Source organism: Triticum aestivum, chromosome 5B, assembly GCF_018294505.1.
Source record: "Triticum aestivum cultivar Chinese Spring chromosome 5B, IWGSC CS RefSeq v2.1, whole genome shotgun sequence".
Classification (NCBI taxonomy): domain Eukaryota; kingdom Viridiplantae; phylum Streptophyta; class Magnoliopsida; order Poales; family Poaceae; genus Triticum; species Triticum aestivum.
The window spans coordinates 482297679-482322144 of NC_057807.1; the positions used below are offsets into that span (position 1 = coordinate 482297679).

Here is a 24466-nt window from a genome sequence, read left to right on the forward strand (position 1 = left end):
CCACCATTGTCATATTGCCGTGCATGATCATGTAGTTGACATCATATTTGTGGCAATGCCACCTTTTCATAATTCTTTCATACATGTAGCTCTTGATTCATTGCACATCCCGGTACACCGCCGGAGGCATTCACATAGAGTCATATTTTGTTCTAAGTATTGAGTTGTGATTTTTTGAGTTGTAAGTAAATAAAAGTGTGATGATCTTCATTATTAGAGCATTGTACCAAGTGAGGAAAGGATGATGGAAGCAATGATTCCCCCACAAGTCGGGATGAGTCTCCAGACTTTATGAAAAATAAAAGAGGCCAAATAAGCCCAAATAAAAAAAGAGGCCAAAGAAGCCCACCAAAATAAAAAAAATGAGAGAAAAAGAGAGAAGGGACAATGTTACTATCCTTTTTCCACACTTGTGCTTCAAAGTAGCACCATGATCTTCACGATAGAGAGTCTCCTATGTTGTCACCTTCATATACTAGTGGGAATTTTTCATTATATAAATTGGCTTGTATATTCCAATGATGGGCTTCCTCAAATTGCCCTAGGTCTTCGTGAGTAAGCAAGTTGGATGCACACCCACTTAGTTTCTTTTGATGAGCTTTCATACACTTATAGCTTTAGTGCATCCGTTGCATGGCAATCCCTACTCACTCACATTGATATCTATTAATGGGCATCTCCATAGCCCGTTGATACGCCTAGTTGATGTGAGACTATCTTCTCCTTTTTTTTCTTCTCCACAACCACCATCCTATTCCACTTGTAGTGCTATGTCCATGGCTCACGCTCATGTATTGCATGAAGATTGAAAAGGTTTGAGAATACTAAAGTATGAAACAATTGCTTGGCTAAAACCAGGGTTGTGCATGATTTAAATATTTTGTGTGATGAAGATAGAGCATAGCTAGACTATATGATTTTGTAGGGATAACTTTCTTTGGCCATGTTATTTTGAGAAGACATAATTACTTTGTTAGTATGCTTGAATTATTATTACTCTTATGTCAATATTAAACTTTTGTCTTGAATCTTTCGGATCTGAACATGCATGCCACAATAAAGAAAAATACATTGAGAATTATGCTAGGTAGCATTCCACATCTAAAATTCTGTTTTTATCATTTACCTACTCGAGGACGAGCAGGAATTAAGCTTGGGGATGCTTGATATGTCTCCAACGTATCTATAATTTTTTATTGTTCCATGCTATTATATTACATGTTTTGGATGTTTAATGGGCTTTACTATACACTTCTATATTATTTTTGGGACTAACCTATTAACCGGAGGCCCAGTCCAAATTGTTGGTTTTGCCTATTTCAGTGTTTCGCAGAAAAGGAATATCAAACGAAGTCCAAACGGAATCAAACCTTCGGGGGAGTTATTTTTGGAACAAACGCAATCCAGGAGACTTGGAGTGGACATCAAGAAAGAGACAAGGAGGCCACGAGGCAGGAGGGCACGCCGGGGGGAGGGTAGGCGCGCCCCCCACCCTCGTGGCTCCCGTGACCGACTTCCTTCGCCTATATATACTCATATACCCTGAAAACATCGAGGAGCACCACGAAACCCTATTTCCACCGCCACAACCTTCTGTACCTGTGAGATCGCATCTTGTGGCCTTTTTCGGCGCTCCGCCGGAGGGGTAATCGATCACAGAGGGCTTCTACATCAACACCATAGCCTCTCCGATGAAGTGTGAGTAGCTTACCACAGACCTTCGGGTCCATAGTTATTAGCTATATGGCTTCTTCTCTCTCTTTGGATCTCAATACAAAGTTCTCCTCGATCTTCTTGGAGATCTATTCGATGTAATTCTTTTTGGGGTGTGTTTGTCGAGATCCGATGAATTGTGGGTTTATGATCAAGATTATCTATGACCGATATTTGAATCTCATCTGAATTCTTTTATGTATGATTTGTTATCTTTGAAAGTCTCTTCGAATTATCAGTTTGGTTTGTCCTACTAGATTGATCTTTCTTGCAATGGGAGAAGTGCTTAGCTTTGGGTTCAATCTTGCGGTGTCCTTTCCCAGTGACAGCAGGGGCAGCAAGGCACGTATTGTATTGTTGCCATCGAGGATAAAAAGATGGGGTTTATGTCATATTGCTTGAGTTTATCCCTCTACATCATGTCATCTTGCCTAATGTGTTACTCTGTTCTTATGAACTTAATACTCTAGATGCATGCTGGATAGCGGTCGATGTGTGGAGTAATAGTAGTAGATGCAGAATCATTTCGATCTACTTGTCGCGGACGTGATGCCTATATACATGATCATGCCTAGATATTCTCATAACTCTTCACTTTTCTATCAATTGCTCGACGGTAATTTGTTCACCCACCGTAATACTTATGCTATCTTGAGAGAAGCCACTAGTGAAACCTATGGCCCCCGGGTCTATTTTCCATCATATAAATTTCCAATCTATTTTATTTTGCAATCTTTACTTTCCAATCTATATCATAAAAATACCAAAAATATTTATTATCTCTATCAGATCTCACTTTTGCGAGTGGCCGTGAAGGGATTGACAACCCCTTTTATCGCGTTGGTTGCAAGGTTCTTATTTGTTTGTGCAGGTACGAGGGTTTGCGTGTAGCCTCCTACTGGATTGATACCTTGGTTCTCAAAAACTAAGGGAAATACTTACACTACTTTGTTGCATTACCCTTTCCTCTTCAAGGGAAAACCAACGCATGCTCAAGAGGTAGCAAGAAGGATCTCTGGCACCGTTGCCGGGGAGGTCTACGCACAAGTCAAGACATACCAAGTACCATCACAAACTCTTATCCCTCGCATTACATTATTTGCCATTTGCCTCTCGTTTTCCTCTCCCCCACTTCTAAAACGATTTTCGAAAACCTTTGCCTTTTCTTCGCATTCTTCCCATATGTCTTTTTGTTTGTGTTTCCATGTGCCTTCTATTTTCTTGCATCATTGCTTGCTAAAAATCTATTGATATGGATCCACTTAAAGTGTTCTACTTGGATCATCTTCGATCTATTTGTGCTTGTGCTGAAACCCCAACTAGTTTAGTTGAGGGAAGATCTTTAGATGAGCATGCTCATTTTGTGCGTCATCGTTCGTCTGAAAAGGGGAGGCTCTTATGGTATAAAATAAATAGTTTGCTATGCTATGCTTGGAATCTTTGTGAAATTTATGATTTTACTTGTTGCTCTAAGAACCCTAAAAATCACCTTCCCTACCTATGTGAGTTTAATGATAATTAAATCTTATCTGCTTATGGAAAGGGTGTTTATAGTTACTATGATATCGAACAAATTGAAGAATTTGTCGTTTTTAAGGGTGCTCATGAAGTTACTTATTTGATTGAAAAGTATGATTTTACTCTCTGCAAATCTGAAAATCCCGACATACTTAAAAATTGCTATGAAAACTATGCTCATAATGCCTATGTTAAAGAATTTATTGAGAGAATGACCGTTGCTTTGGAAGAAAATAATGATCTGCATGAATCTATAGATAATTATGTGATTTGATTGAAATATCCCTTGATGAACATAATACTTGCTATTCTTGTGGCCATGATGCCAATATTTATGAAGATGAATTTTCTATAGTTCCTTATGTTAAACATGAGATCGTTGCTATTGCACCCATACTTGATAGTTCCTTCGATGAAAAGCATGATTGCAATGATGTTATTATAAATTCTCTTGATGTCAAGTGTGATAATAATATGCAAAACCCTAAGCTTGGGGTTGCTAGTTTTGCTATGTCTACTACTTGTTGCAATGATCATGATTGGAGTGATTCTTTTTATGATCTTGAAAATTTATTTAAGCCCTAGGATGAATATGAGATTGATAATAATGTTTGCAAAAATTGGTAAAAGTGGGATTGAAGAGGTCAAAACTTTACATAGCAATGAACCCACTATTTTGGATTTCAAGGAATTTAATTATGATAATTGTTCTTTAATAGATTGTATTTCCTTGTTGCAATCCGTGTTAAATTCTCCTCATGCTTATAGTCAAAATAAAGCTTTTACTAAACGTATCGTTGATGCTTTAATGCAATCTTATGAAGAAAAACTTGAATTAGAAGTTTCTATCCCTAGAAAAATTTATGATGAGTGGGAACCTACTATTAAAATTAAAATTAAAGATCATGAATGCTATGCTTTGTGTGATTTGGGTGCTAGTGTTTCCACGATTCCAAAAACTTTGTGTGATGTGTTAGGTTTCCGTGAATTTGATGATTTCTCTTCAAACTTGCACCTTGCGGATTCCACCATTAAGAAAAAACCTATGGGAAGGATTAATGATGTTCTTATTGTTGCAAATAGGAATTATGTTCCCGTAGATTTTATTGTTCTTGATATAGATTGCAATCCTTCATGTCCTATTATTCTTGGTAGACCTTTCCTTAGAACAATTGGTGCAATTATTGATATGAAAGAAGGAAATATTAGTTTCCAATTCCATTAAGGAAAGGCATGGAACACTTTCCTAGTAAGAAAATCAAATTACCTTACGAATCTATTATGAGATCCACCTATGAATTGTATACCAAAGATGGCAATACTTAGATCTATTCTCGCTTTTATGCCTAGCTAGGGACGTTAAACGATAGCGCTTGTCAGGAGGCAACCCAATTTTATTTTTGTTCTTAGCTTTTTGTTCCTGTTTACTAATAAATAATTCATCTAGCCTCTGGTTAGATGTGGTTTTATGTTTTAATTAGTGTTTGTGCCAAATAGAACCTTTGGGAAGACTTGGGTGAAGTCTTTTTGATCTTGCTATAAAAAACAGAAACTTTAGCGCCCACGAGATTAGCTGCCATTTTTTTTACTGGAGAGTGCTTTTAGGTTGATTCTTTTTGCAGATGATTAATAGACAAATTCCTCATGTCCACCAGTTTATTTCAGAATTTTTGGGGTTCCAGAAGTATTCTAAAGTTACAGATTACTACAGACTATTCTGTTTTTGATAAATTCTGTTTTTCATGTGTTGTTTGCTTATTTTGATGAATCTATGGCTAGTATCGGGGGGGGGGAGGTATGAACCATAGAGAGGTTGTAATACAGTAGGTTTAACACCGATATAAATAAAGAATGATTTCATTACAGTACCTTAAAGTGGTGGTTTGTTTTATTCCGCTAACGGAGCTCATGAGATTTTCTGTTGAGTTTTGTGTTGTGAAGTTTTCAAGTTTTTGGGTAAAGATTTGATGGATTATGGAATAAGGAGTGGCAAGAGCCTAAGCTTGGGGATTCCCAAGGCACCCCAATGTAAAATTCAAGTACAACCAAAAGCCTAAACTTGGGGATGCACCGGAAGGCATCCCCTCTTTCGTCTTCGTCCATCGTTAACTTTACTTGATGCTATATTTTTATTCATCACATGATATGTGTTTTGCTTGGAGCGTCTTGTATGATGATTCTTTGCTTTTTAGTTTACCACAATAATCCTTGCTGTGCACACCTTTTGGGAGAGACACACATGAATCCAAATTTATTAGAATACTCTATGTGCTTCACTTATATCTTTTGAGCTAGATAATTTTGCTCTAATACTTCACTTATACTCCCTCGGTTCCTGAATATTTGTCTTTTTAGAGATTTCAAATGGACTACCACATACGGATGTATATAGACATATTTTAGAGTGTAGATTCACTCATTTTGCTCCGTATGTAGTCACTTGTTGAAATCTCTAGAAAGACAAATATTTAGGAACGGAGGGAGTATCTTTTTAGAGCACGGTGGTGGTTTTATTTTATAGAAATTATTGATGTCTCATGCTGCACTTATATTATTTTGGGAGTCCTTTAGAACAGCATGGTAATTGCTTTGGTTAAAATTTTAGTCCTAAAATGATGAGCATCCAAGATAGGTATAATAAAAACTATCATATAAAGTGCATTGAATACTATGAGAAGTTTGATACTTGATGATTGTTTTGAGATATGAGAATGGTAATATTAGAGTCATGCTAGTTGCGTAGTTGTGAATTTGAGGAATACTTGTGTTAAAAGTTTGTGAATCTCGTAGCATGCACGTATGGTGAACCGACATGTGATGAAGTTGGAGCATGATTTATTTATTGATTGTCTTCCTTATGTGTGGAGGTCGGGATCACGCGATGGTTAACTCCTACCAACCCTTCCCCTAGGAGCATGCGTGTAGTTCTTTATTTTGATAACTTGTAGATTTTTGCAATAAGTATGTGAGTTCTTCGTGACTAATGTTGAGTCCATGGATTATACGCACTCTCACCCTTCCACCATTGCTAGCCTCTCTTGTGCCGCGCAACTTTCGCCGGTAACATACACCCACCATATACCTTCCTCAAAACAACCACCATACCTACCTATTATGGCATTTCCATAGCCATTCCAAGATATATTTCCATGCAACTTTCCACCGTCATGTTTATTATGACACGCTCCACCATTGTCATATTGCCTTGCATGATCATGTAGTTGACATCGTATTTGTGGCAAAGCCACCTTTTCATAATTCTTTCATAAATGTAGCTCTTGATTCATTACACATCCCGGTACACCGCCGGAGGCATTCACATAGAGTCATATTTTCTTCTAAGTATTGAGTTGTAATTTTTTGAGTTGTAAGTAAATAAAAGTGCGATGATCTTCATTATTAGAGCATTGTCCCAAGTGAGGAAAGGATGATGGAAGCAATGATTCCCCCACAAGTCGGGATGAGTCTCCAGACTTTATGAAAAATAAAAGAGGCCAAAGAAGCCCAAATAAAAAAAGAGGCCAAAGAAGCCCACCAAAATAAAAAAAATGAGAGAAAAAGAGAGAAGGGACAATGTTACTATCCTTTTTCCACACTTGTGCTTCAAAGTAGCACCATGATCTTCACGATAGAGAGTCTCATATGTTGTCACCTTCATATACTAGTGGGAATTTTTCATTATAGAACCTGGCTTGTATATTCCAATGATGGGCTTCCTCAAATTGCCCTAGGTCTTTGTGAGCAAGCAAGTTGGATGCACACCCACTTAGTTTCTTTTGATGAGCTTTCATACACTTATAGCTTTAGTGCATCCGTTGCATGGCAATCCCTACTCACTCATATTGATATCTATTAATGGGCATCTCCATAGCCCGTTGATACGCCTAGTTGATGTGAGACTATCTTCTCCTTTTTTGTCTTCTCCACAACCACCATCCTATTCCACTTGTAGTGCTATGTCCATGGCTCACGCTCATGTATTGCGTGAAGATTGAAAATGTTTGAGAATACTAAGTATGAAACAATTGCTTGGCTAAAACCGGGGTTGTGCATGATTTAAATATTTTGTGTGATGAAGATAGAGCATAGCCAGATTATATGATTTTGTAGGGATAACTTTCTTTGGCCATGTTATTTTGAGAAGACATAATTACTTTGTTAGTATGCTTGAAGTATTATTACTCTTATGTCAATATTAGACTTTTGTCTTGAATCTTTTGGATCTGAACATTCATGCCACAATAAAGAAAATTACATTGAGAATTATGCTAGGTAGCATTCCACATCAAAAATTCTGTTTTTATCATTTACCTACTCGAGGACGAGTAGGAATTAAGCTTGGGGATGCTTGATACGTCTCCAACGTATCTATAATTTTTGATTGTTCCATGCTATTATATTACCTGTTTTGGATGTTTAATGGGCTTTACTATACACTTTATATTATTTTTGGGACTAACCTAGTAACCGGAGGCCCGGTCCAAATTGTTGTTTTTTGCCTATTTCAATGTTTCGCAGAAAAGGAATATCAAATGAAGTCCAAACGGAATGAAACCTTCGGGGGAGTTATTTTTGGAACAAACGCAATCCAGGAGACTTGGAGTGGAAGTCAAGAAAGAGACGAGGAGGCCACGAGGCAGGAGGGCGCGCCCAGGGGGTAGATGCGCCCCCACCCTCGTGGGCCCCTCGTGGCTCCCCTGACCGACTTCTTCACCTATATATCCTCATATACCCTGAAAACATCGAGGAGCACCACGAAACCCTATTTCCACCACCGCAACCTTCTGTACCTGTGAGATCCCATCTTGGGGCCTTTTCCGGCGCTCCGCCGAAGGGGGAATCTATCATGGAGGGCTTCTACATCAACACCATAGCCTCTCCGATGAAGTGTGAGTAGTTTACCACAGACCTTCGGGTCCATAGTTATTAGCTAGATGGCTTATTCTCTCTCTTTGGATCTCATATAAAGTTCTCCTCGGTCTTCTTGGAGATCTATTCGATGTAATTCTTTTTGCGGTGTGTTTGTCAAGATCTGATAATTGTGGGTTTATGATCAAGATTATCTATGAACAATATTTGAATCTCCTCTGAATTCTTTTATGTATAATGTGTTATCTTTGCAAGTCTCTTCGAATTCAGTTTGGTTTGCCCTACTAGATTGATCTTTCTTGCAATGGGAGAAATGCTTAGCTTTGGGTTCAATCTTGCGGTGTCCTTTCCCAGTGACAGCAGGGGCAGCAAGGCACGTATTGTATTGTTGCCATCGAGGATAAAAAGATGGGGTTTATGTCATATTGCTTGAGTTTATCCCTCTACATCATGTCATCTTGCCTAATGCGTTACTCTGTTCTTATGAACTTAATACTCTAGATGCATGGTGGATAGCAGTCGATGTGTGGAGTAATAGTAGTAGATGTAGAATCGTTTCAATCAATTTGTCGCAGACGTGATGCCTATATACATGATCATGCCTAGATATTCTCATAACTATGCACTTTTCTATCAATTTCTCAACAGTAATTTGTTCACCCACCGTAATACTTATGCTATCTTGAGAGAAGCCACTAGTGAAACCTATGTCCCCCGGTCTATTTTCCATCATATAAGTTTCCAATCTATTTTATTTTGCAATCTTTACTTTCCAATCTATATCATAAAAATACCAAAAAAATTTATTATCTCTATCATATCTCACTTTTGCAAGTGGCCGTGAAGGGATTGACAACCCCTTTTATCACGTTGGTTGCAAGGTTCTTATTTGTTTGTGCAGGTACGAGGGATTTGCGTGTAGCCTCCTACTGGATTGATACCTTGGTTATCAAAAACTGAGGGAAATACTTATGCTACTTTGCTGCATCACCCTTTCCTCTTCAAGGGAAAACCAACGCATGCTCAAGAGGTAGCAGCCTCCTCCTGATTTCTCCTATCTCCTCATTTAGTCCTTTCTATGTTCTCAATTGATTTCGTCCATATTTAGCCCATTTCCTATAGAAACGCAATAAACAAATGATTTTTGGAATCTTATGCATTCATTAGTCATTAGTGGTAATATTGGGAGAATATGTCGGTTTTAATGAAATATCTCCGTTTAAACAAAGGGTAGAGGAGTTAAAAATATCACTCATCAAATGCCAAGACCACTTTGGTCTTTCAACCTACAAACCATGCTCCATTTGGCCAACCTGTACTTTTTCTTGTCACTATGTCCTTACCAAAAGAATCTCGATCTAAAATAATACAACCTCTACAAGACCCCTTTTGGGAGTTAGGAAAAAGAAAGCATATAGAGAACCATGTTTGTGAGGACATAATTTATCAAGACCAACCGTCCTCCCATAGAGAGCAACTTGCCCTTCCAACTGCTCAGCCGTTTCTCTAAGTGCTCCTCTACATGTTTCCACCCTGCATTAGTGAGACGTCTATAATGTATCAGAATTCCCAAATATGTAATCTGGAAATGGCCTTGCGCACAACCAAATAGTTCATTGTAATGTATATCAAATCGCACTAGCTTCTTTGAAGTAGGCAAGCCGAGCATGGATTTTTCCTGGTGTGAGTCCGAGCAATCCCATAGCTACTAGATCAGGATCCGAAGATGAGGAACTTGGTGTGCCGGTCGACCGCCCCCCCTCAGAAGGTGCGAGGCGGGACTACGCCTACCGTTGCTGAAAAATGCGAGCTTTGGAACTGACATGGCGAGTAGGTGGACGGGGCCAGGGAGGCAGGCATCAGAGAGAGCAGACCAACATGATGATGGTCCATGTGTGTTCCTGCTCCTTTATCACTCCAGCCTCCTCAAGGTCAATCTCGACGAGTTCCTCTTCCATCTCTTGATCTTTCCCTCCAACAAAATCCTCCAATCCATTCACCTTTGACCGCCCATCCATTGCCACCTCCCTCATCAACTGGCGGCTCCTCTTCTACTCATTGGCCTGCAGCGACGATCATGAGTGCATCAAGACTCATTGTGAGAAGCATCACAAATTCCCCATCAGTCGGCTTCAAACGGGCAGCATCTGCAAGGGAACCTATTCTTCGCCCCCGCCGACGTCCGGTGTCATCTTGGACGCCTTCGATGTGCCTTCCACTTATAGCATGAGCTTCATCATCGCAGGAGGTTTCACTGTCATCACGTGCCGTCGATATGGGGGAGCGCTGTGATCAGGAGGGCATTCAAGGTGCCCTCCCCTGATGCCCTTGACTGCCTTAAGTATGCCACATCCGAGGTGGGGAAGGGGGTAGGATTCGTATGAGTTGAAATCTATCAGTTGTACTGAAACATGACTCCCATCCTCAACCTTCCTCAACCGATGTACAACAAGCCCGCCCAGGACATGAATACCTAGCAATGGAGGGGCAGACATGGTCGTGACTGGTCCATCACATGCCTAGGGATGCACATGGCAGCATCACCGGAGGGCACGAGGCCAGGGCGAGGTAGTGGCGGCGGCGGCAAGGGCTTTGCCCCTTGGTAGCCTAACCCTGGCATGGAGTCGTACGACAGTATGCCATTGGCACGATCCAATTTAACATCCATCGACCCATTTGTATTGTTGCATTTGTTTATTGTTTGTTCAAGTTTGGGGTTAGATGATCTACTTGCTCTAGTTTCCACCTTTTGCAATTTGGTATTAGCTTGCACATCATTGAGAGTTGGTTCCAAACATTATTTTGCCATTTGGAACTAGTATTTGGCCATACATTGTGGATGTCCTAAATGTCAAAAACAGTCGCACCACTTTACCCAATAGTGGGTGGTCCTGAATATTTATAAGATAACGCCTCGTCTCCAAGATATTGCAAATCCAGTTGAGGTAGAGCTGGCGGCCCTTGAGGAGGGCCTTAGTCTGGCATTGTATGCCCCCTCCCTTCGGCATATCGAGGTAGAGACGGATTGCGTGGAAGCCCTCGAGCTAGTGAATGTCAAAGACGCCAAACTCACCCCATTACGCTTCGAGTACCTCCAGGTGAGAAAAGTCATGGAAAAATATGTAAGAATTTTAGAGGTCAGTCGTGACACCAATATGGTGAGCCACAGTCTGGCAAAGCTTTGCCCGACCGTGGCTTAAGCAAGAATTTTAACTCTATTGCTTCAAGAACAAACTACTGCCTGCCTTAAGAATTTTGCTCCTGGTGACCAGATCCGCAAACGTAATGGCCCTGGGTCTGACCTTTGCGCCCTTTGTGGGTTACGAGAAGACACGATGCATGTTTTCTTTACTTGTGTTCTGGCTAAACTCTTCTGGTGTTGTATCAGATCTTCGTTGAGTGTAGCCTGGAGGCTGTCCTCTTTCTCAGACCTTCGACTCTTGGCTAACAATCTGGTTGGGGCCCAGAGGAGATTTTTTTGGGTGGGCTTTGCGGCGATGTGCTGGACTCTTTGGTCGACAAGAAACAACATTACTATTGAACATGTTTTTCCTGCTAAGCCTGCCGATTGCTTATTTAAAACTTGCGTATTCTTGCAGCAGTGGAGATTATTGATTAAGGAGGAGGACAGGGATGCGCTCGATATGATGATATCCAAGATCCGGGCTTCTGCTATCTCCCTTTCTCTAGTTCATGCCGGCAGTTAGGTGTTGCTGGCCCTAATGTTGCTGTCCTTAGTCTCTCGGCCTGCGTGCCGTGTACTGGCCTGGGAGCCATGTACGTTCTACTTTTGCCTGTGAGGTCTGGTTGATACTCTGCGTGCTTTATGTGGTGTTCGTTGTGGTTGATTATGACTCTGTCTGGTGGCTTTATTTATAAAGTCGGGCTCTAGCCTTTTATCTAAAAAAAAAATTGCTGACACTATGAACTATTACTGTAACTCTATAATCTCTTTCCCTGCAAAAAGAAAGATATTGAATAAGGTGTGAAAACAGTTTTGAACAGGGCACACGCGATGCGTCATCGCGCCGTCCACTTCCGAACGCACGGTCAAAGCGTATCTTCTCCGGCGTGATGTCACCGAGCCAATGAGAGCGTCCCGAACACCGAACCAGCGCTCCACGCAGTCGCGTTTATCCAGATTCCCCCCTAAACAACCACAGTTCTCACAAACCCATCCCTCGACCCGCTGTGATCGGAGTCCAGCGCGAATACTGCGTTCCTCACGAACTCACGAGAAACAACGCAATTACCGAACCGTACAAAATGCAGAGACCGCCTCGACATCTCGAAAATTCCAAACAGCAGAAAAGAAGAACTCTATTCCGAACTCCCACTCCTGCTGCTCCGTGGCCATGGCGAAGGCGAGGCCGCGCTCGGAGCGATCCAGTCACCGCCGCCGCATCCTCCTCCTCGTAGTTTCTCTCCTGTCGGCGGTTCTCCTCCTTCCGGCGGCGACGGCCTCCGCGGCGGTGGCGGTGGCGGCGGAGGGGGACGGGGAGAACAGGTCGCGCGGGGCGGCGACGCAGTGGGCGACGGGGAAGGACGAGGGGGAGCTGGCCGCGGAGCGGGAGGCCGCTGGCGGGGGCTCGGTGGTGGAGGACGACTTCGCGGGCGGCTTCGGCTCCCTCGACAGCATGCTGCAGTGGGCCATCGGTACGGGAAGCCCCAAACCCCCTCAGATTTTACTATCAGTTTGTTTCGACCCGCTTTGGAAAATGTTGGATTATGAGTAGAGGAACTTTTCAATTTTAGTAGGCGCTTGCTGGTTGTCCTTAGTAATTGGATTGCAACGAATTCTCCCGAAGTGTTACTTGTTTTTAGTCAGGCTTTCGACGTTGTAAATAAATACATAATACAGTAGCTAGTACCATGAAAATTGGTAATCTATCCTTGATTTATTAGTGGATAAGATGAAGTTGGTTTAAGATGTAGGAACTTGCAGCTTGAGGCTGCAGTTGCACTGTAAACTTGTAAGTCTGATTGGTTTTGAAGACACTGCTGCATTTTACTGAGCTCTATCTGCTATTGGTGGTTGGTTTTGGTGACACAGGGAATTCAGATCCAGGAAGGCTGAAAGAAGAGGCAGCGGATGTGCAGAAGTTGTCTGAGGATGAGCTGCTCAAGCGGCGGCATGAGATTAAGGTGAGAAATGCTGCTTCAGGATTCATGTTTTGGGTTCTGTTGTGTCATATGTATAAACTTAACATGTCTGCTTCTATTCACATCAGAACCTAGTAGCGCTTTTCTGGATTGGTCAGCTGCATTGTGCACTATACCTAGTTGTTGAAGTGGTTTGTTTATAGCTTCAGATGTGTGCTTGTTGTGATTTGATTATCATCACATTTGCTCTGATGTCAATTTAACAAACTTATTATTTATTGTCATATTGTGTACTTGCCTTAATATCTTTATAATGACCACCCACCACCCACCACTGGCGTATTCATGTTTAAACTTTCCAAGGTTGCATTATGCCTTCCATTGTAATTGTTATATGTCAAACAAAAGACAAATCATTGTTATGTAGTCCCTATGTTAATTTTCCTGAGAAAACTATGCTAATTAGATGAGGCATGCGTTCTTTTGGGAACTAGGTTTTAAGATTAGGCAGACAGCTGGTATGTGGTCTCCTCTATATATAGATGAAACACAAAGCATAAGCATGATCTATGCTGAATCTTATCGATTTTCTTACAGGACTTGATGGAAAAGTTAAAGATGCCATCAGATGCTGACTTAATGAAGATTGCAATTGCTGACTTAAATAATGCTTCCATTTCACTGGAGGATCGCCAGCGTGCATTGCAAGAGCTTTTAATTCTTGTCGAGCCCATTGATAATGCAAATGGTAAATTTATATTTTCTTTTAGTCGTACATCGATATGGGAGTATCTCACTGCTGTGCAAATCAACCAGAGTTATCTGCCTATAACTATGTAGTATAACCGAAACATCTAACTTTTAACATTTAGAGTTTTTGCCAATGAAATAATCTACAGTTTTGCCATAACCATTGTTTTAGACTTTGTAGGATACTAGGATTTACTAGGGTGCTCTGTGTGTATCAAGTGTATATGTAGTTTACCAGCTTTTGCAAAAGAAAAAAAAAGAGAGAGCCAAAATCAAATTTGGATGCGAGTATGCAACAAAGGGTTATAGTTGTGTGTGTGACCTTTTGGAAGATTTTCTGAAACTGTATCTTGCTCATGCATTTGTGACCAGACCTTGACAAAATTGGGGGCCTTGTTCCTGTGATTCAAGATCTTAATAATGCAAATGAAGAAATACGGATCACCTCTGCATGGATCCTGGGTACAGCCAGTCAGAATAATGCCCTTGTCCAAAGCCAGGTAATGCCATTAATCGCGCACAAAGGAGCATTTTGATCTCAATGATGTATCTTGGTTCTGCAGAGTATAACGCTTCATTAATCATTATTTTTGGGAGTAAATTTTATTTTCTAGTGAGCGAAATGCGTGGTTTCTGCGTTGTTCAAATAAAACAATGAATGCTACTGTAAATTTGTCTTTTTAACTTCATTAAATATGCTTGAAAATGATGTTTATATGTCTCCCATTTCACCATTGATATACCCTCGTGGTAGTTTCTTCTATTCTATTTTCAAACTGATTGTCAGCTGTGCATGCCATTTTATTAAGAGCCGATTTCCTTGTATGTTTCCCCACTGAGCACAGGAGTGCCTCGGGTTGAAGTATTTGTTATAATCATTTTCTGTTCTAACATGTGCTGACTGTTTCTTTCTTGGTCAGATTCTTGGTTATGGAGCTTTGGCAAGATTAGTGAAGATGGGTTATTCCACTTCGGCAAAAGAAGCTGCGAAGGCAATGTATGCTATATCGGCTTTGATCAGAAATAACGTAAATGGTCAGGAGGCATTCACTTCGGAAAATGGGAACGCAATGTTGCAGGTAGTGAACATCCTATCTTGGGAATACAAGCACATAACCGGTCCAGCTGTGACGAAATTACCCACTTTTGCAGCACATACTAGGAAGCAACAGCGTTGATGTTCGGCTTCAGAAGAAGGCGGTGTTTTTAATAACTGACCTAGCAGACTTTCAGCTTAATTCTGGAAGCTCAGGGCTCCCATTCTTAAGTGAACGTGTTTTTCTGAAGTTAGTCACTGATATGTTATCAACTTTTGACCTTGACCTGCAAGAAAAGGTAAGATGAGTGTCTCCTTCAGTTTTGTAGACCATTATGATTAGCATTGGTTACCAGTTCATAGTCTGCTCTCTTAATGACAGTTGTTCCTTGTGTGGACTTGTCTGGCCATTTGGTGCATGAATATGCATTTTTAGCACTTGACAGTATTATTAGTTTAATACGCATGGATTTTATTGCTCAATGCTATGTATGCTCTCAGCAACCACTTCGCAAGAATGTTTAGAAATGCAAGTATTCTACTCCTGTCAAGGAATGGAAGTAACGACAGGAGTAGAATACTTGGCGAAATTTCCGAATGCCATCAGTAAGACCTGCACTGCTACAGGTTTTGACTGACATAGGCTTTTCCCGCAGGTTTTGTTGGCCATTAGGAGTCTGCTGAAGCTTCCCTCGACGGACGCTATGGACTTGGAGTCATGCGGCCTAGACAGCGTGCTGTACAGACTGGGGGTGCAGCTGGAGGAGCTGCCATCAGAGGAGCAGAAGGAGTACGCCGGGGAGGTTGACGCCCTCCGGAGAGAAGTAGAGATGCTCTTCCAACAGAAGCTCAAGCCGGTAAATTAACTTTTACAAGCCTTGACAGTTGTGACTGTATGTGATCCTGGCTAACTCGCTTTGTGGCCTGCAGGGTACAGCTACGGCGGCATTACAGATGCTCGGATGAACCCAAGGGAAACAGGGCAGGCGTTTCCGATCCAGTGAATCGGTGCTGGCTGCCGAACGTTTGAAAGAGTAGATTATTTTTCAAAAGGGTCTGCCTGCCGGGTTGAGCCCCTTCACTTTTGCCGGAGGGTTGTTATAGTGGTGTAGGATTCGATGCAACGATAGGTTAGAGAGACTTGATATGATACGGTTAGTTTTCCCATTTGCATTTGCAGGACTAGTTATGACATACCCATGTGTTTCTTGGGAGATTTCGTTTTTTACTGGAAGACACGATGATCCTCCTGTTATAGAAGTACACAAAAATGTCTTGTATTTAGCTACACATAGGTAGCAGCTCGTACAATGGGTTTAGTGGAACACACCATTGTCATGTGCCGTTACCTGCACTTTGAGACGATGTGGTATTGAACTAGTTATGACAGTAGACTTGGCCTTGGGCAAGAGAAAGAGTGGGTACGTTTTGTTGGGTCTGGGGTGGCGTGGTCTCATCTGAGCCACCGTCTTCCATGAATCCGGCTAGTCGCAGGCTGCGGCTGGAACAGTCGCGTGTTCGTCGACATACGCTGTCGTTGGCATGGCATGGGAATACAACCAAAATTGCGGCTATTCAACGGGGGTAAACGCATTCGCGGCGCGGTCAACGGAGCACGTGCCACGGAATGGGACGCCGATCCGTCCCTCGCAGCATTCGGCGATTGTACGCCCCACCTGCGCGCCGTGGTCCTCCGCCGTGACCACCGTACGCACCTCACCAACCCCACGCCGCGCTCGGGCCTCCCACGCTTACCGGAAGCGGTAGTAGCAGTAGTAGTTGGCAGGCGCGGCGCACGGGGCGCGCCCACTAGCCTTGGGCCTTGGCGCACGGGTAGGTAGCCAAGCCAAGCCCCCCGGCCGCTCCTGTTGTCGCCGCAACCAAACCTTCCGCTTCCGCCCGCACGGCTGCCCATTCCCCATCCCCGGAACCGGAACCGGAACCCCCGGTCCTTTTCTACTCCCCTCCTCCTCCCCCTCCTCTTCCAGAACCCAGACCCCCGCCCGCCTCCGACCTCTTCCCCCCGTCCCTCCACCGCTCGCACGATCGACCACGCACGCACCGCGCATCGCATTCCTCCGCAGAGTCAACCCCACCGGCGCGGCGGCCAACCATGGAGGCCGCGGCGGCCACGGGGCTCCGCCCCTTTGCCGCGCCGCTCGGGGCCGCGACGAGGGCGGGCGCGGGCGCGGGCTGGCGGTGCGCGCCGGGCCAGCGGCGGCTTGGGAGGGGCGCGCGCGTGGCGGCGAGGCTGGACGGGGGCGTCGGGAAGGGGGTGCCCACCACCAACTACGTCGTGCCGCTCGACAAGGCCACCGGGATCACCCGCCCGCTCGTCGAGATCCTCAGGGACCTCAACAAGCGCGTCCCCGACAAGATCATCGACCCCGACACCAACGCCGTCCCCTGGTCAGCCACCCGACTCATTAACTCCCCCAACACCCACCCAACCGCCCGCCGTCTCCTCCCTCCGCTCGATTCGATCTGCTCCGCCGCGCCCTAACTGCGTGCTGTGCTACTACTGCTGTTCGCCGCCAGCCATCATGGTCAGTCGCTGGACGTTGGTTCGCTTCTATAGTAGAGACCAAGGCCTGACCCGACCTTGGCTGGCCACCATGGCACCATGGGCGCCTAATTATCAATCCTTTCTACTCAAAATATGCTCCATATATTCGTGGGAATTTAGTGGACCCAACTAGATTAGGTGCTGCAATTTGCGAGTTCAAGGCTGCTGCTACTTGCCTCTTCCTTCCCCACTCGTTTAGTCTCTGAACTCAATTGCTGGGATTGAACAAATTGAAATGGTCCGGACAAACGCATTTGGTGGTGGCATAGCTTTTCTACTGGAGGATCAATACCTTGGTAGCTCATCCAAGTTCCACCTCGCACAATAATACAGTTCACTCCTTTTGTCTAGTTGTTCTTGCATAGTAGGTTCACTCTTGTCCTCAAAAACAACTAGGAGCTGTTAGATTTGACAGACGAGCAATGAAGATAGGATGGCTGTGAAGAAGACCTGACCTGCTTTGCATGATTTCACCTGTCTGAGTCGATGACTTTCTCTTGGCCTAGTTAGAATAAAATAAGTCTAGGTACTAACTTTTTTTTGGAAAAGAAGTCTAGGTACTAACTTATGCACTAGATTGACCATACTTGTGAATAGATAGTTTAATGTTCTGCAACTTAGGCTGTTGCTTTGCTTTGTTGGTAGGTCCGAAACATCCGCTAGATTGGAAGGTTACTTGAGCCACTTTTCTTCTGTTCCACTTTCAGGGTTTGGTAGATAAGGTACTTAAAGTCAGTGGTCAATTATTTGGTGTTGTTGATCAAGTTATGCGTCCTAGACAAGGACAGGTTGGACACTTCTGTTAATCTAATCTAACTAAATAAAAAGCGGAAGAGTTCTGGTACTTTGGACTTTGTAAGAGGATAACAGCAGCAGTTATGTGTATGCTGTCATATCATCTTTTCTTAACACCGTCGTGCCTATATTGCTTTTAAAATGGAGCGTGGGCCTCTGGTTTTAAATCTAAAAACTATTGCATATTTTTCGGATAAAACACTCAAGTTTACATATACAGTCCTTTCAGCGGAAGAGCTCTGGTACTTTGGACTTTGTAAGAGGATAACAGCTGCAGTTATGTGTATGCTGTCATATCATCTTTTCTTAACACCACCGTGCCTATATTGCTTTTTAAATGGAGCGTGAGCCTCTGACTTTAAATCTACAAAATATCATATATTTGTCGGATAAAACAATGAAGTTTACATAGTCTTTTTAGCTGGAACACTATACAGTTACTAATCATTTCGTGACTGTTAAATTCGGCCGCGGCTGTGAGCTGACTTACATAATTTTGGTCTCCTTTTCTGTAAAGAGAAAATAATACAGTGGTGTCTGTATGCTTTCAGTTATGCCAAATCAATTAAATCACCTTGATATTAGCCTATCTTAGCCAGTGGAGAAACTATTCTCAGGTTAATAATACTAGGAGAGTAGAGTGCAGCTCAAGTATGAGTTACTTTTGTCATCTACCTCTTGTCAGAAGAGTGACGTGTCTAGCCTATCTGAAGACCTCTTAAGCTGGACATTCCATCAAGCTACCTTTTTCCATTTGATAAAAGATTGTTGCTATCTAGATCCCCTAATCTTAAAGCTAGTTCTGTCTACTCATTAACATGATTGCTTCAGAGCATTTTCTTTCGCCATGGGTTCGATTTGTTGGATGAAAGGTGGAATAATTAACTTACTGCTCCTAGTCTTTTGATAAGAAAGGCTGTAGTTGCATATCCTGTGTTAAGCCGGCGATGAATTACTTGGATTCAGTGAACCTTTATTTTAATGGATACAGTGGAAGTAAGCCTGACATACACTGGCATACAGTATCAGTTATTGGCAATAATTTGTACTGACATAACCTGGATTTCTACTATGACTACTTCTTTTTACAAAGTTTGATACCTTTCCCCTTACAGAATCTGTTTTTTTATCTCTGATTGTGCAGGTACCATGCCAACAGAATGCTGAGCTTTTATGCACCAGGTGATTTCTCATTAAAATTACAAACATCCACTTGCGATTAAAATTTACTTTTCTTGTAGATTCCTCTCTATTTGTTTCAATTGAACTTTAGTTCCAAGTCTGTATTTGGGTGCATGTACTTTTGTCTCCTCACAAACTTCATATTGAGAAATACCATCTTATCAAGAACACATGACCAGCTTGTACCATGCCTTACCTATTACTCCCTCCGTTCCTAAATATAAGTCTTTGTAGAGATTCCACTATGAACCACATACGGATGTATGTAGATGCATTTAGAGTTTACATTCACTCATTTTGCTTTGTATGTAGTCCATAGTGAAATCTGTACAAAGACTTATATTTAGGAACGTAGGGAGTAGTTTTTTACAGAGAATCAGAATGATGACTCCTTCTGCTCTTTTGACATTGTGTTTGGTGAAGGTGCCATGTTTCAGCTACTAAAAGTTTTGAGTCTCGTTAGATTGGATAATTGAACTACTGTGATCGTACATCAATGCTTGAAGATACCCACATAGTAAAATAGGAGGAAAACAAATGTGAAACGTCAAATACAGAAATTACCGGGTGGAGTAAAGAGAAGTGATCAATGATTACTATGTTTTCAGGTTGGTGTGGTGAAGTTCGTGATGTTATTTATTCCAACAGTGGAACTGTGACCGTGGTCTATCGAGTGATTCTGAAAGGAACAGATGGAGAGGTATATGTTCTCTTCTTTCTTTTTGGCAGAACTAGCATCTATCTGTCCAGCATATATTCTCGATTAATAGCTTTCGAATGTCAACATTTTGAGTTAACATAGAGTGGAAATTGGTGAAGTAATACATGGACTCATGGAGAGTTGAACCCACTGTACCAATTTTATTTAGTTGATCATCATAACAACCTTTATGCACTCATTGAACCAACCTTCTTCTTGTCCTCATTTTCTTGCAATCCAACTCAACACTCGTAACTGCATGGTACAGGCTTTCAGAGATGCCACAGGCACGGCAAAGGTGCATGAGGGACGCAACGATGACGCTGTCGCGGCTGCGGAGGAGGCAGCATTCAGCAAGGCCTGCGCACGGTTTGGTTTCGGCCTGTACCTGTACCACCAGGATGAGATCCTGTAGGGGGGACGTCACAGCTTTGAGATTCATTCTGCAATGGAAGCTGGTCGTAACGTGGGTAGGCACGCCCGTGGAGAGTTGGAAATGCTTCGCTGGTGCTTAATGCTTGTGCAAGAAGCTTGTAAATTGTTCCTTCTGTTACGTTTTTGTTGTTGTTGTTGTCGGTGTAGGCTCGCAAGATTCATCCAGCTAGAGAAAGGAAAAAGAACATATGAATAATGTGTTGTTACTTCTCTGGTGCATTTTCTGCCTTATGTAGTTTTTAGAGATTTTTCTTGTTTTGTTTTGTTTTCTCTTGCAGCACTTGAGATCTTTTGAATAGGCAACACCACATTGACAGAAATTGTGTGTCATTTGTTGCCAATCTTTTTACATACATAAACCAATTTTCCTTTTTGCAAATGATATGATTTTATTACACAACAAAGATATCTTGATAAAACCAAAAGTTACATTAAGTTCATTTCAAAACTTCATGTTTAGCTTCACATTTTGCATCTTGATTTTCATTTAGGTTCCTTAAAGGTTTTGAATCGTCTAGAAACTTGGGGCATCTCCAATACTGATCCTCAAATCAGATACTGCATCGGGCCATCCAACATGTCTGGTTACATTTCGAATGGAATTTAACAAAAATAAAACAAAATTGATGCAAATTTAAATAAACAAGAAAGCTTCCATTCCAATTTTTGTATTTTTTACATAAATCAGATGATTTTTGACATATTTGAATTAACCCCTATTCTAACTTAGTCTAAATGATTGTCGGCCGGCCAGGAGCCACAGAAAGTGAAACACCGCCTCCGCAAAGCGGCAATTGGCTAATCGGGCGATGGATTGTTTTTCAAAAGTAGCATGTTTTTACAGCAATTTCAGAAATTAGCAATGCTAACTAGTTATTTGCAAAACTAGCACCCGTTGGCCTCCCAGTGGCCTAAGAATGGCTCTTCCGCCAGCAGTTGACCGAAGTAGGCACCTCGGCCTCGCGTTGGCCGAAGAGTGCCCCAACTGGGCCGAAAAGGGCTCTTCAACCTTCCATAGGCCGAAGAACACTCTTTGGTCAACCGTAGGCCGAAGAGTCCCTGGGCCCCACCTTTTTGCGTTAACGGTTGACCGAAGTTGCATGGTTGCGCTCTTGTGCTTATGGTAGGCCGAAAAGTTTTTTTTTAAATTATGACTTACGAATGTTGCGTAACCATTTTCCATCTTAGCCATTGAAAAAAAAATTGCACAGCCCTTTCCGTCAATATTTTCCTGCCAACTCTTTTCCCTCCATATGTTCCCGCCACCCGTTTCCCGCCAACCCTTTCCCCCCATATGTTCCCGTCAACTTTTTCCCGCCATATGTTTCCGCCAACCCTTTCCCTCCGTACCCCAGTCGTTCTTTCCTGCCATTTTCTCCTCTCTACCTATAAAACCCCCTTCACACGGAGGTGAATAAGCAGTCCAGTGTAGTCGAGATGTCCCATTATCCTTTCGATCGTAGTTTTCATCCTGGGATGAGCAGATGTCTTCTGAGACTAGCCACCGATTTCAGGATGGACAATAGGATAGTTCCATTGGACGAACTCACCGGTAGTGACACCATAATGAATGAGTTGGCTCACGAATAACGTAGGTCTGGGTGGCCTGAAAGGACCTATGAGGAGGTACGTAAAGAACTTCTTAGGTTGCATGAAAGGTGGAAGAAGGTAGTGGAGCTGAAGAGTGATACTTTCAGAAGGATTGCAGAAAAGAATCCATTTTTATGGTCTGAGGAGAGCGAGGACGAAGATGATATCTTCATGTCGCCGCTTCCGGGTTCCGCATCGTCGAAGGGCAAGAGTTATGCATCGTCCAAGGGCAAGAGTTCTGCATCCACGAAGGGCAAGAGTTCTGCATCGACGGAGGGCAAGAAGACCGCATCGTCGAAGGGCAAGAGTTCTGCATCAACGGAGGATGACGATGATGACTTCATGTAGTATGTAAGCTGTATTTCAGTTCTACCTTAATTTTAGGGCATTATGTTCTACCTTAATTTCATTTTGTAGTATGTAAGCTGTATTTATTAAGTTCAACTGCACCGTTTAATTCAGATGTGCTTGTATCTTAATTATCGGTTGTAATCTCTTTGGAAATGTAACTGGAATAACAATGTGAATTAATAGTAATATGTCTCTCGCATACATAAAATGATATATGTCTCCTGATCAGATAGAAACAAGTGCGATAGTAACACATACATGAAGCATGTCTCATACATAAATACTGACTCACATATGCGAATAGTCTGAAACTAACATAGATAATGACTCATACATAGATAACCATATCACTGCGGGGGACGACGACGAATCTGGGTCTTCCTCGGGCGAGGACTGGAAGGCGATAAGCGCTGAGGCGGTGGATGATGCTCACGATAACCACGACCATAGATAACCTCGTCAGTCACTGTCTGTGTCTCCTGCGACGGTGGTGGTGGTGGAGTGTGAAACACGTTGTGCGAAAAGTCATAAGTGTTTTTAGCTTGGTCATCGTCATCGCCATAGCCCTCTAATCCACATCCAGCACCACTAAGTATCGGTGACTGCACTGAATGCATGAACTGTTGCGACTGGTTGCCTACCGCAATATAGTAAAATGGGTAAAATTAATTTGCGAACCTACAATGTTGAAAAGAATGTACAAAGAAGTGTTACCTAGTTCCATTTGATGAGACCAGGAAGAGGTCCTGAAGGAAATATGCCCTAGAGGCAATAATAAAGTTATTATTTATTTCCTCATATCATGATAAATGTTTATTATTCATGTTAGAATTGTATTAACCGAAAACATGATACATGTGTGAATACATAGACAAACATATAGTCACTAGTATGCCTCTACTTGACTAGCTCATTAATCAAAGATGGTTATGTTTCCTAACCATAGACATGTGTTGTCATTTGATTAATGGGATCACATCATTAGAAGAATGATGTGATTGACATGACCCATTCCGTTAGCCTAGCACTTGATCGTTTAGTATACTGCTATTGCTTTCTTCATGACTTATACATGTTCCTGTAACTATGAGAAATATGCAACTCCCGTTTACCGGAGGAACACTTTGGGTACTACCAAACGTCACAACGTAACTGGGTGATTATAAAGGAGTACTACAGGTGTCTTCGAAGGTACATGTTGAGTTGGCGTATTTCGAGATTAGGTTTGTCACTCCGATTATCGGAGAGGTATCTCTGGGCCCTCTCGGTAATGCACATCATTATAAGCCTTGCAAGCAATGTGACCAAATGAGTTGGTTACGGGATGATGCATTACGGAACGAGTAAAGAGACTTGCCGGTAACGAGATTGAACTAGGTATTGGATACCGACGATCAAATCTCGGGCAAGTAACATACCGATGACAAAGGGAACAACGTATATTGTTATGTGGTTTGACCGATAAAGATCTTCATAGAATATGTAGGAACCAATATGGGCATCCAGGTCCCGCTATTGGTTATTGACCGAGAATGGTTCTAGGTCATGTCTACATAGTTCTCGAACCCGTAGGGTCCGCACGCTTAACGTTACGATGATAGTTTTATTATGAGTTTATAAGTTTTGATGTACCAAAGTTTGTTCGGAGTCCCGGATGTGATCACGGACATGACGAGGAGTCTCGAAATGGTCGAGACATAAAGATTGATATATTGGAAGCCTATGTTTGAACATCGGAAAGGTTCTGGGTGAAATCGGGATTTTACCGGAACACCGGGGGGTTACCGGAACCCTCCCGGGGATTAATGGGCCTTAGTGGGCCATGAGGGAGAAGAGGAGGGCCGGCCAGGGCAGGCCG

General features: G+C 42.5%; 2 protein-coding genes across 2 annotated transcripts; both read left to right on the forward strand.

Annotated features, from left to right (window-relative positions):
• The first annotated feature begins 12408 nt into the window (after nt 1-12408).
• On the forward strand, nt 12409-16316 carry LOC123112652 (hsp70 nucleotide exchange factor FES1). Its single transcript, XM_044533706.1, has 8 exons — nt 12409-12756; nt 13154-13245; nt 13801-13951; nt 14326-14453; nt 14874-15032; nt 15106-15288; nt 15646-15846; nt 15920-16316. Exons 1-8 carry the CDS (start codon nt 12456-12458, stop codon nt 15953-15955), a joined length of 1251 nt encoding a protein of 416 aa, XP_044389641.1. The 5' UTR covers nt 12409-12455; the 3' UTR covers nt 15956-16316.
• Nucleotides 16317-16867: 551 nt separating this feature from the next.
• LOC123112653 (DNA repair RAD52-like protein 2, chloroplastic) lies at nt 16868-21020 on the forward strand. The gene is made up of 4 exons (XM_044533707.1): nt 16868-17398; nt 19495-19532; nt 20141-20232; nt 20501-21020. Exons 1-4 carry the CDS (start codon nt 17103-17105, stop codon nt 20645-20647), a joined length of 573 nt encoding a protein of 190 aa, XP_044389642.1. The 5' UTR covers nt 16868-17102; the 3' UTR covers nt 20648-21020.
• Nucleotides 21021-24466: the final 3446 nt, after the last annotated feature.